Source organism: Chrysemys picta, chromosome 13, assembly GCF_011386835.1.
Source record: "Chrysemys picta bellii isolate R12L10 chromosome 13, ASM1138683v2, whole genome shotgun sequence".
Classification (NCBI taxonomy): domain Eukaryota; kingdom Metazoa; phylum Chordata; order Testudines; family Emydidae; genus Chrysemys; species Chrysemys picta.
Genome location: NC_088803.1, coordinates 11,373,710 through 11,387,466, shown reverse-complemented (window position 1 = coordinate 11,387,466; position 13,757 = coordinate 11,373,710). Strand labels below are relative to the sequence as shown.

Sequence of the window (13,757 nt, the reverse complement as noted above, 5' to 3'; positions counted from 1 at the left end):
GGATTTCCAGGGAGGGGCTAAGGGGTTTCCCTAGCACGTCGCTTTCTGCCATGTTAGATCATGATTCCTAGAAAGGGCAGCTCGCTTACTTACCAGATCAGCGGTTGAGGTCACCAGTGTTGTCAGATGATGGCTGCACGTGTGTTCTCGCTGCGTGCTGCACTGGCTCTGGCCAGATCGCCTGTCCAGCAAGCTCTGAACAAACTGCCCAATAACCGCAGACCCATTTATTAGCAAAGACACCCGGCCTGCTTTATCATTCATGAAGCACGGTTCTAGTACCCCGTAGACTCTACAGAACCACTAGCACATGTATGCCCATCACAATGGACCAGCTCAGTCAGTGGCGGGACTTTCCACTGCCCCCTAGGCCAGCCAGAGACACTCCCTCTGAGACTCCATGTTATACATCAATATAAACAAGCTACGTATTACCCCTCGGATGCAGTCAGTTACCACCCTCTGACTTGGTCCATTACCCCCATCTGATGCGGTTAGTTACCCCCATTTGATGTGGTTACTTATCACCCTCTACCTTGTACATGTTGGTTCAATCAAAACATCTCTAGTCATCACACTGTCATCCTGACCTTATCTTTAGCAGGGGTCAGTGTGTTCTTGTTATCTTGGGGGGGTGGGGTGTTTGTACCATATTGGGTATCGGGGTGTTATGGTACCACACTTCTGGAATGTATTTGCATGAGTGTCTTGTGTCTAGCACTTCTTAGGAATATGTGTATTTTTGCAGTCCCAGCTCTGTTCTTGCCACAGACAGAGCCGGCTGTATGCTCACAGCCTGACTTTTGCTAATTTTGCTTTATATTAGCAAGGCTTGACCACCACTTTAGTTCAGGCTTCAAGCCTCACACCAGATCTCTGATGCAAGGGCTTATGTCTCAGGTACCCTTTCTACTATAGCCGTGACTGAAGCCAGATGTGATGGCCATCAGGGATAAATGAGAAAATAATATAAATAAATGGACAGGTAAATAAATGAAGGAATGTAGAGAGAAATAAAGGAAGGAAAAAATAAGCAAATGCACATGTACATGAATTTATAAACACATATATAATGTGACAGACCCAGATCAGTGGGGTACAGGAGTCTGGTAGAGAGCAAATATACTGGTCACTGGATGGGTAGTTTTCTGTTCCCTGAGTGACCAGAGCAGGGGCTACCCCATACCTCTCATAGATGAGCTAGTGGACCGTCTGGGTAATGCCCGGTACTTGACTACCTTAGACTTGACAAAGGGGTACTGGCAGATGCCCCTTGCGGAAGACGCAAAGGAAAAGATTGCGTTCTCTAGACCAGAGGGTCTTTTTCAATATACTGTCCTCCCTTTTGGACTACATGGTGCCCCAGCTACCTTCCAGCGCCTCATGGACAAGGTATTACGCCTGCATAACAGTTATGCTGCTGCCTATTTGGACGATGTGGTCATTCATACCCCAGACTGGGAAACCCACCTGGAGAAGGTGGAGGCAGTTCTCGATACCTTCAGGCGAGCTGCCCTTACAGCAAACCCTGCCAAGTGCGCTGTAGGGTTTACAGAGGCCAAATATCTTGGCTACATTGTGGGAAAAGGTCTGGTAAAACCCCAAGTGAACAAGTTAGAGGCCATCCAAAATAGGCCCCGACCGAATCGCAACAAACAAGTCCAGGCATTCCTAGGTGTGGTGGGGTATTACCAACGATTTATCCCCCACTTTGCCACAAGGGCAAGCCCCCTGACAGACCTAGTGAAAGCCCGTGGACCTGATCTGGTGAGATGGTCTGACGCAGCAGAGGAAGCATTCACAGAACTACGGACTGCAGTAAGCCCGTACTGATAGCCCCTGATTTCACCAAGGAGTTTATCCTGCAGACGGATGCATCAGAAGTAGGGTTGGGGGCCGTTCTATCACAGATGGTCAGGGGGGAGGAACACCCAATTCTATACCTCAGTTGGAAACTCCTTCCAAGGGAACAAAAATATGCAGTGGTGGAGAGAGAATGCCTCGCTGTAAAATGGGCCATGGAAACATTGCGCTACTACCTGCTCAGGCGCAGATTTGTCCTCGTGACTGACCATGCCCCTCTTCAATGGATGCAGCGGAACAAGGAGAAGAACACAAGGGTGACCAGATGGTTCTTATCCCTCCAACCTTTCCAGTTCCGTGTGCAACACAGAGCAGGGAGCCGTCATGGCAACGCCGATGGCTTGTCACGTGTGCACTGTCTGGCGTCCCAAGCTGCCCAACCCCTTGGCGTTGAGCAGGGGGGAGGGATATGTGACAGACCCAGACCAGTGGGGTACAGGAGTCTGGTAGAGGGCAAATATACTGGTCACTGGATGAATAGTTTTCTGTTCCCTGAGTGACCAGAGAAGGGACTGCCCTAGAGTAATCAGGAACCTGCTAGAACCAGTTAAGGCAGGCAGGCTAATTAGGACACCTGGAGCCAATTAAGAAGAAGCTGCTAGAATCAATTAAGGCAGTCTAATCAAGGCACCTGGGTTTTAAAAGGAGCTCACTTCAGTTTGTGGTGTGAGTGTGAGGAGCTGGGAGCAAGAGGCGCAAGGAGCTGAGAGTGAGAGGGTGTGCTGCTGGAGGACTGAGGAGCACAAGCGTTATCAGACACCAGAAGGAAGGTCCTGTGGTGAGAATAAGGAAGGTGTTTGGAGGAGGCCATGGGGAAGTAGCCCAGGGAGTTGTAGCTGTCATGCAGCTGTTACCGGAGGCACTATAGACAGCTGCAGTCCACAGGGCCCTGGGCTGGAACCCGGAGTAGAGGGCGGGCCCGGGTTCCCCCCAAACCTCCCAATTGACCTGGACTGTGGGTTCTTCCAGAGGGCAATGTCTCTGGGCTGTTCCCCAACCCACATGGTGAATCTCTGAGGCAAGAAAATCCGCCAATAAGCGCAGGACCCACCAAGATAGAGGAGGAACTTTGTCACAATAATAAAATGTATAAATAATTGGGGAGGCCCTAGGGTGACCAGACAGTAAATGTGAAAAGTCAGGATGGGGGTGGGGGGTAATAGGAGCCTATATAAGAAAAAGACCCCAAAATTGGGACTGCCCCTATAAAATCGAGACATCTGGTCACCCTAGGAGGCCCTGATCTCAGTCTGGAACTGGCAGCACCTGGCACAATGGGGCCCTAATCTCAGTCAGGGTCTGTGCAGCACCCAGCATATTTGAAGATCTGACCTCAGTAAACCCTGGATGTTAGCTTAATTCATACAGTCATAGATTCTTAGATTCATAAATTTAAAGGCCAGAAACAACTGCTAGACCATCCAGTCGGACCTCCTTTATAATCCAGACCAGCGGATTTCACTCAGCTGCCCCCGTATTGAACACCATTACTTGTGTCTGACTAAAGCATCTTCCAAAAGGGTCTGGATCTGAAGACACCGAAAGATGGACAATCCACCTCTTCCCCTTGGGAGTTCATTCTAATGATGAACCAAACTCACTGTTAGACATTGGTGCCTTATTTCTATATTGAGTTTGTCTGGAGTTAGCATCCATCATTAGTTCTTGTTCTGCCTTTCTCTGCTAGACTACAGAGCCCTTTAGTGTCTGGTATTTTCTCCCTGGGAATGTCCTTTTATACCATTAGCAAGTCACCACTCATTGTGTTTTCTGAGAAACTAAAAAGCTTGAGCTCTTTAAATCTCTCACTGACAGCTTTTTCTCCAGCCCTCGGATTATTTTTGCAGTTCTTTTTGCCCCCACCCCTCCAATTTGACAGCATTCTTTTGAAAATGTACACCCCAGAGCTGGGCGTAGGATTCCAGTATCACTCTCACCAGTGCCAGGTACAGTGTCGGGTTCCTGCTCACTACAGCCCTGTTTGTACATCATAGTGAGTTGCTTGTATGCTCTGAGCCATCAATCCTTCTCTGACTCTAATTGCCAGGAGATAGTCCCCCGTTCTGTAGGCATGTGTAACTTTGCATTTTGCTGTACTCAAATACATTTTGTTCAAATGGGGCCTGATTCACCAACCAAGCCGGCTCACTCTGTGTGACTGCCCAAGCACTATTTACCACTCTGCCAATCGTGGTTTCAACTGCCTTCAATCACCAGTGATTTTATATTCACTTCCCTATCGCTGGTAAAGAGGTTGAATAGCCGCAGACCTAGATCCGATCCCGGCAGAACTCCACTAGAAACACCTCACGGGATGAGGAATTACCAATGACGACTACTGGTTACGATCTCTCCATTAGCCATCAATGCAGTTAACGTGGGCTCTATTGATTCTGCTAGTGCTAGCTTTTTCCAGAACGTTTTGCGGTACTCAGTTAAACGCCCGCCCCCAATACAAATAATAAATTATAATGATGTTGTGGGTCAATGTCAATCTTAAATCAAGTGGGGCTGTTTTTCCTCAAATTCAAACCAGCATGAATCCAGGGGACTCCCACGGCCTGTGTTATATATAGGCTCAGCAAAAGTCCATTTTTATTATCTAGATGGTCAATATCAAAGTTTATTTTAAGCACCTTTTTGGATGTTTAGCAATATACATTTTCACACAGGAAATTAGGGGGGAATCAAACAATGGGGACAATAATTATTTCATGATAGGAGATGCTGAGATTCAAAACATTCAAACTGTATAACCACTTAAATAAAAACGGTCAACATCACATGTCAAAATATACAAAGTAAATGTCCTTAAGACAAACACTAATAAGTTCTTAAGCAGCATTTTTCTTACTTTGCCTTTGTAAATTTGGATAATTATGCATGGAAATAGTCTGTCATCCGATTGTGTGTGTGCTTGGTGAAATCGACCTCAACCAACATTGCTTGATACAAATCTCACCTTTCCAAGCCTAATACAGGAGGTCCAACTATCAAAAGGATCACTTCTGGTGTTGGACTCTAGGAATCGGTGGCTGGGGCATAACTGCTGCCCCTCATTTAGGATAGGTGTGAGAGACAAAACAAAGGCAAATGTGAGTCCATCCAGGAATGGGAATTAAGTGGGTGGATGGCTTTGCTGGGTGTTGTTTGGGTAAGGGCGGGTGTTTGTGTGAGGAACAGGACAGAGAGATTGAAGGTGAAAGAAGCCGAGAGACTGAGCAAACTTTCAGGCTGGGGTGCTGGCTGAAAGAGGATTTGAGCAGTGATCAAAGACACTCTCTCCTGTTGTTTGGTTCCTCCTGTGTTCAGAGAAATGGGATTTATATGTTTTCTGTAACTATGCAGTATGGCATCAAAGAAATTATTGACTTCATCACCAAATTCCCCTCCCAACTGGAACCTTGATATTTTGGCTAAATGCTCGAGTCAACAATTGTAGGAATGATAATGTACCATGTGGGTGTGTTACAGGGATGGAGCGTGGAAACAGCACAGGGGTGATGGAGTTTGTGCTGCTGGGGCTATCCCAGACCCGGGAGATCCAGCTCTTCCTCTTTGTCTTGTTCCTCGTCTTCTACTCCATGATCCTCCCAGCCAACATCCTCATCATCCTCACCATCCAGGGTGACTCTCACCTGGGTTCCCCCATGTATTTCTTCCCGGCCAACCTGGCCTTTCTGAATATCTGCTACTGCTCCATCACCCCCCCGAAGATGCTGGCTGACTTCTTCTCCCGCCACAAAACGATCTCCTATGGGGGCTGCATGGCCCAGATCTTCTTCATCCACTTCCTGGGGGGATCTGAGGTTTTCCTGCTCATGGGCATGGCCTCTGATAGGTACGTGGCTATCTGCCATCCCCTGCGCTATGCCAGCATGATGAGCAGGGAGGTCTGCTGTGCCCTGGTTGGGGCTGCTTGGGCCGTGGGCTTCACACATTCTATCCTGCAGGTGGCGCTGATTATCCGGCTGCCATTCTGTGGCCCCAATGAGCTGGACAATTTCTTCTGTGACATCACCCAGGTGATCAAGTTGGCCTGTACCGATGTCTATGTGCTGGAGTTCTTCATGTTCTTCAACAGCAGCCTGTCCATCATGATGTGCTTCCTCCTCTTGCTCATCTCCTATGGGGTCCTGCTGGTCCGGCTGCGTGCGGGCGACCCCTCAAAGGGCACAAGCAAGGCAGCCTCCACTTGTGTCATTCATGTCATCATCATCTTCATCATGTTCAGCCCAGCCATCTACATCTACTGCCGGCCCTTCCGCAGCTTCCCCCTGGACAAGGTGGTGTACGTGTTCCACACCGTGGTCTTCCCGCTCATGAACCCCATGATCTAGACACTCAGGAACAAGGAGATCATCAGTGCCATGAAGAGGCGGCTGGGCAGACACAGGCTCTGCCAAAGGAAATAGAAGGAAGTAAAAATAAAAAAGTGCAGGATTTGGAATTATTTCAGGGAATTTATCTGACTTGTGTCTGACTAGATTATCACTATGGTCCCCTCTGCCCTCTGAACTGGTGAATTTATACATGTTTATCAATTTGAGAGGCCAGAATCTGCATTCAATTACACCAGAGTAATGCTAGAGTAATGTGGTAGGATCAATGGAGTTACAATGGAGCACATATGAAGTATCTATAGAGTAATTGTGGAGTAATTATACAGTATCTGTGGAGTAACTCTGTGATATCTACAGAGCAATTTTGAGGTAATGCTTTAATGTCTATGTGCTAATACAGTGATACCTATAAACTAAATTTCCATGTCAAAGGAGTAACTTTTTAGTAACAGTGTGGTATATGTAAACTAATATTGTAGTAATTCTGTTGTACATATGGAGTAACTCTACTGTGTCTGTGGAGAACCTCAGTAGTAAGTCCATAGTATCTATGGAGTAACTATAGAGTAACTCTGAATAAGCTATGGAGTAATTCTGCAGTAAATGTTGAATAAGTCTACAGTATTTGTCGGATAACTGTAGTATCTACAGAGTAATTCTGTAGTATCTATATAGAAATACAGTAATACTTAAGGATTTATTCTTTCATATCCATGGAGTAAACCTGCAATATTCATGGAGTAACATTGTAATGACTCTGTCACGTCTATGTAGATAATACTGATTTGCTATACAGTTCTTAAACAGACTTTATAAATTCACTACATAGATTCTACACAGGCATTACACAGGTTTTTCCCTAAAGTACTACTTATTTACTATAGGATTGTTCCACCAATATAAAAGAATTACTCCAGGTGTCCTACAAGGTTAGTATATATTTATTCCATAGACATACACGGTTACTACTGAGTTGCTCCATACATAATATAGAGTTATCTACATAGTAATTTTGTTGTAACTCTGTAGTATCTATAGAGTAATAACAATATAATAATTTTGTCATAACTGGGGAGTAGCTCTACAGTATTTATAAGGGAACTGTGTACTGATTGTTTATTACATGGGAGATGCTCTAGATTATTTCTGGAGTATCTTCTGAGTAATTACAGAGTTTACATCAGTTGTGAAGGTTGGTACATGAGAATTTCATCAAAAGCGTAGTGTGGGCTGAGAGAGGTGAGCAAAGAACTGTCAATATGGAACTATTTATAAGCAAATAAAACTTATCCCTTCAAATGTAACCTTTCCTCTGCCTCATGTGCCAATTTCTAGCAAAGTTTCAAAGCCCCAGAGAGCAAAGTTGCTTCTTTATATTCTTTTCCTTCTCAAGTATCCCTGCTTAAAACATAGGACACTCCATCCCACAACTGGCATTAAGAGAACATGAAGGCTGCACAATTAAAGACTCACAATTCAGGAAAATGTTGCACTAACCGTCTTAACTCTGCCCCCATGAGTCAGATTTTCAAAGCCACCTAGGAATGTGGCTGCCTCGTTCCCAGTAATTTTAATGAGATTGGGCCATCCATCTCCTTTACATGTCTTTCACTTTACCATTCACAGATATAATATATCACTGGTTTTCAACCTGTGGTCCACGGACCCCCCGGAGGTCAGCAGCCCATGTCTCAGATTTCCAAAGGGGTCTGCACCACCATAATTTTCCACAAATGAAAAAAGGTTGCAAACCACTGTGATAGATACAGGATCAGATACTCAGCTGGAGTAAACTGCCCAAGTTCCATTAAAATCATTCTTTCTTTTAGAATACCAGCTAAAGAAGCAACTAAAGATCAGCACCACCATTGTGCCAGGTGCTGCATAACCTCTGACTGAGATCAGGGCCCCCATCGTGCCAGGTGCTGCCCGTACCAAACCGATATTATGTTGGTTTTTGTGCTGGGCACTTTGCATGCATGGAGGTCGACTGGCATCAGCTTGCCCTGTGGCTACTTGAACTGGATGAATGGCTGATTTTTCAGTTCACAGGCAGTTTGGAAAAAGCTGGAGGGGAAAGAATTGGGCCAACCCAAAACGAGTTGAAAATTTTCAGAAAAAAAATGAAGTTAATTGGAAAAGTTGGGGTGCGAAAAAACCCACATGCAAGGGGAGGGTAGGTGGAAATATTTCGTTCAACCCGAACCAAAATGTGAAAGTCCCAGGTTCAAATCCCCCATCTCTGTGGTGTGAAGAAGGATCAGGAAGTTGGGTCTCTTGCTTTGTAGCAGCACAGCTACACCACTGGGCTATGGGATAACCTGGTGTGGGAATGTCTCCTGTTGAAGCCATTGCGTTATGGCCATTCCAGCAGGGATCAATAATTGGAGTGTGGGGACTGGACCTACTAATTCCCACCTCCAAAGCAGGATACCAGGATGACCAGAGGAGACACACAGGGGCCAGTGGCTTTCTCCTAACAGGGATCTTCTCCTTCGCTGCTCAGAGCCATCAGCTTTTGCAGCAAGGGATTTGAACACCTAATTCCCACCGGAACATCCTTGGGTTCTTCTGCAGCTCCCGGTGTCTCCTCTGCCATGCTGAGCATCCCACCTATCTTTAGTCCTCCTTCTCAGTGCTGGATATTGTGCCTCATGTATCACACCCGGATGACTCTGACCAGGGGGTTTGTGGGTGGCCAGGACATTTCGGGGTCTCCTGACCAGCTGGTAGAAGCTCCCTTGTTAGAGATTTTTTTGGCTGAGTTATGTCAGGCCCGGCTGCGAGGAGATGGAGCCTCAATTCCCATGGGGATATCACCACAAACATCACCCAGCCGCCACCTTAAAAGCCTACATCTCACATTTAGGCATCGTGAGATCCTAAAAAACCCCTGCTCAGCTGGCACCTAACCCCCTTAGGCAGATATGTGTAACAACCAGCAACATTCCCAAAGCACTGAAATATCTGCTGGTGGGCGTGTGTGGACGCGTCTTGGTCCTGATGCTACTACGGTGCTGTAGCTCACATCTCGGCCAGGGTGGGACCCTCCAGCTCAGTGTTGCTGTGGCTAGTTCGTCTCTGTGGCCAGTCCCTGGCCGTGCTCTGGGAGGGCAGAATTTTGTGGCTGGCTGCGCGGGGAGGGTGTCCCTGCTGCCCCTATTGGCAGGGTGAGCCCTGATCTGTCTGAGTGTGTCTGTCATTATAGCTCAAAGCCCCATGGGTTAAGCGCTCCTCTGGGAAGTCGGACCCCCCCAGTTGAAATTCCCCCTTCGGCTTCATTTGGGGCAATGACTTGTATTTAGTTGAGTGCCCTGGTTAACGGTTATAATGGCGTGGGGTAATCTCTCTGTGGGGTAATTAGGACTTCTGGGTTCCATTCCTGGGGCACCGTGACTTACCTCCCTTTCTCCGTGCCGCAGTTTCCCCACCTAAGGACAGCGGGACTGTGACACAGGGCCAGAAAGGGATACACAGCTAGCAGGCTAATTGACCTAGATTCAACCTTTATAGACGTATTAAAAGATATGTAAATGGTAATTAGAGCCATTCCATGTTACATGGACTAAAGCTTTGGAATGCAAACTTGTATTGTTAAAGAAGTGGAAGAAGATAGTGACGGTAGCAGTCTGTTTGCCTATATCTTATTAGAGGTTGACAATGTAACCAAATGGTTCCTATCGCTGTATTCTGTTAACATTTAGATGAACTGTGAATGTAGTAATATCATTGTTCTTGTTTTTCTTTGACGTATGTACTTAGCAACCAGTAAATGGCTGAAGATTGGTAATTACCTTATGTTAATCCAGTGATGCTTAGGAATTAGAGGTTACTTTAAAGCCACTATTGTTCACCCAAGGACTGCACAATAGCGATAGCCTGCCAGAGAAGTATAAAAAGGACTCTTGGGCCCTGATCCTTGCATCTAGGATCTGCTTAAGCTTCATCAGGAGAAGTTTGAGCCAAAAGACAGAAGTCTCCAGTCCCATCTGGATCACCTTGATATTGGACATTGGACTGTAACCTATGGACTAATTCTGAAATAACTCTTGGCATCTCTAAACCTCACCATCTCTATGATGAAACTGACCTAAGGACTCTACTCATGTCTGTTTGTATAACAATCTTTTAGCCAATACTCTCTCTCTTTTCTTTTTTAATAAAGTTTAGTTTAGTTAATAAGAATTGGCTGTAAAAGTGTATTTGGGTAAGATCTGAAATATTCATTAACTTGGTGGGTACTGTGTCCGATCCTTTGGGATTGGTAGAACTTCTTGTACGATGAACAAGATTTTCAGTAATCTTCATATTTGACTTGGCTGTCTGGGTGGGAACCCAAGGCTGGGTTGCCAGGGGAGCTGTGTTTTGGATTCTGGGTAACCAGTGATCTATTGTAGAAGCTGATTTGTTTCTGACTTGGGGAATCTAAGTATTAGAATAACCAGCAATTTGGGGGATTGTCTGCCCCATTCTTTGCAGTTTGCCCTAATTGAGCAATCTCAGCCTGGCCCCCCGGTACCCCGGTCACAGGGCCCACCTGACCGAACATGGGGATCGTGAGAGGAACAGCTCTGCAGCCTAGCAACATAGTTCCAGTCCCAGCTAACAAGGGCCCTAGGTGCTGAGCTACACCTGCTTCCCCCTCCCCACCTCTGCCAGCTCCCAGAGCTCCCATGGGGGCCCCAGAGGGGATATAGCAGGGGGTTGTTTGAGGGGAGAGGGACCGTGAGGCAGGCGGGGACAGAGATGGGACCTGGCCGTGGGAGGCAGCGCAGGGTGAGTGTCAGTCTGTCCTCCCATCTCCTTCTGCCCCCACCAGCCCTCCCTCTCCAGTTCTGGCTGCCCATCAGGCCCGACAGAACCCCCCTCCTACACTAAACCTCCCTCATCGGCTCTGCCAGTGCCCCTCAGTCCTGACCCACAGCCTCTGCTATCACAGTCCTGGGCTCCTCCCCAGCTCTGACAGTGCCCCCCACTCCTGATGCACAGCCCCCTGCTAGCCCAGCCCTGGGCTCCCCAGCTCCCCTCCCCTGCAGCTGCACTGGTGCCCCTCAATCCCAACCAAAATCCCCCCTTGCTATCCCAGTTGCTAACAGACTTGTATGCTGCTTCAGGAGGACAGATTTCAGGTTTCACAGCATATGCAACGGCAGATACCAGGGTGTTTCAAGTGTTGCTGTTCCCATTGCACGGCCACCGTGTGTTTGTATTGATTCAGTGAATGCAGGAAATGGATAACTAGGGATTGAATGAGCTAATGGAGGGATGACTATGTGAGGGCATTTATTAATACATGGCTAAAGCAGAAGCTAGCAAGGCTAGTGTGATGCCTGGCTGTATGTGTGCTGAACTTCTCCTCATTGAGTGGGAGAAAGAAAGAAAGAAAGAAAGAAAGAAAGAAAGAAAGAAAGAAAGAAAGAAAGAAAGAACAAGTTATTAAACACATGGACAGGGGGAGATATAAATTACAGGGACAGAAGGATTTAAATAATAATCAAACGAATGAATCCGTGATTAAAAGAATGAATGAAAGCTGGAATCCATGAATGCATGGAAGAAAAAATGAAGGAATGTTTAGCTACCGACATGTCGGAAGTCAGACATGGTGGCCGTCAGGAATAAATGAGAGAGAGAAAAAATAAATGGACAGGTAAATAAATGAAGGAATGTAGAGAGAAATAAGGGAAGCAACAAGTACACAGATACATAAATTAATTTATAAATACATGAATAATAGAATGTATAAATAATTTGGGGGGGGGGGTCTGATCTTGGTCGGGGTCTGTACAGTGCCCAGCACAATAGAGGCCCTGATCTCAGTCAGTGTCTGTGCAGCACCAGGCATATCTGGAGGTCTGACCTCAGTAACCGCTAGACGTTACCATAATTCATACATTCATTGATTCTTAGATTCATAAATTTACAAGCCAGAAACAACTGCTAGACCACCCAGTCTGAGCTCCTGTATAATCCAGACCAGTGGATTTCACCCAGTTACCCCTATATTGAGCCCCATCACTTGTGTTTGACTAAAGCATCTTCCAGAAAGGCTGCATTTGAAGACACCAAAAGATGGACAATCCACTACTTCCCCTTGGGAGTATTTTCCAATGATTAAACAACCTCACTGTTAGAAATTGGTGCCTTATTTCTAAATCGAGCTTACCTGGTATTAAGTTCCAGCCATTAGTTCTTGTTCTGCCTTTCTCTGCTAGATTAATGAGCCCTTTAGTGGCTGGTATTTTTTCTCCCTGGGAACATTTTTATATAGTGTAAGCAAGTCACCTCTCAATCTTCTGTTTGAGATGCTAAAAAGATCAAGCCCTTTAAATCTCTCACTGCCAGGCATTTTCTCCAGCCCTCGGATCATTTTTCCAGCTCTTTCTGCCCCTGGCACCTCCAATTTGCCAGCATCCTTTTTAAAACACGCACCCCAGAACTGAATGTAGGATTCCAATATCACTCTCACCAGTGCCGGTACAGAGGGAAGGACCCCTGCCTGCTCCTGCTCACCGCCGCCCTCATTATACTTCACGGTGAGTTGCTTCTCTGCTCTGAGCAGTCAATCCTTTTCTGTCCCTAACTGCCAGGCAGGGCCGGCTCCAGGCATCAGGCAACCAAGCACATGCTTGGGGCGGCAGCTGGTAAGGGGCGGCCAATCTTGGGGTGGTGGGGGGGCAGCGCAGCAGGGGGGCGGCACGGGGGGCGGCGCTCGGGGGGGGTTCCGGCGGGGGGGGGTTCGGGGGGCGGCGCTTTTTTTTGCTGCTTGGGGCAGCAAAAAAGTTAGAGCCGGCCCTGCTGCCAGGACCCAGTCCCCCATGCTGTAGGCATGTGTAACTTTGCATTTTGGCTGTATTCAAATACATTTTGTGCAAATGAAGCCTGTTTCAGCAGCCTCAGCATTATTTACCGCTCTGTACATCTGCTGTAATGATTAAGTTTATTTTTAAGCACCTTTTTGGATGTTTAGCAATATACATTTTCACACAGAAAATTAGGGCGGAATCAAACAATGGAGACTGTAATTATTGCATGACAGCAGATGTTGAGATTCAAAATGTTAAAGCTTTATAACTGTTAAAAGACAAATTGTCAACATCACATGTCAAAATATACAAAGTAAATAAGCTTACGTCAAACTCAAATAAGTTCTTCTACAGCATTTTTTTTACTTTGCCTTTGTAAATTTTGATTGTTATTGATGGAAATATTTTTCATCGGGTTGTGTGTGTTCGGTGAAAGCAGCATCGACTGACATTGGCCGATAAAAATCTCACCCTTCCAAGCCTGATACAGGGGATCCGACTACCACAGGATCCCTTCTGGCTTTGGGCTCTGGGAATCGATGGGTGGGACATAACTGCTGCCCCTCGTTTAGGATACATTGGAGAGACAAAACAAAGGCAAATGTGAGTCCATCCAGGAATGGGAATTATGTGGCTTTGCTGGGTATATTTTGGGTAAGGGGGGTTGTAAGGAGCAGGACAGAGAGATTGAAGGTGAAAGAAGCTGAGAGACTGAAAGAAGTTTCAGGCTGAGCTGCCGGCTGAA

General features: G+C 46.4%; 1 protein-coding gene across 1 annotated transcript; it reads left to right on the top strand.

Annotated features, from left to right (window-relative positions):
* Positions 1–5,339: 5,339 nt before the first annotated feature.
* On the top strand, positions 5,340–6,203 carry LOC101939623 (olfactory receptor 4M1-like). The gene has a single exon (XM_005312775.2). It carries the CDS (start codon positions 5,340–5,342, stop codon positions 6,201–6,203), a length of 864 nt encoding a protein of 287 aa, XP_005312832.2.
* Positions 6,204–13,757: the final 7,554 nt, after the last annotated feature.

Bases quoted from the DNA above. Each gene is read 5' to 3' on its own strand.
- LOC101939623 (XM_005312775.2), top strand. From the start codon at position 5,340: ATGGAGCGTGGAAACAGCACAGGGGTGATGGAGTTTGTGCTGCTGGGG.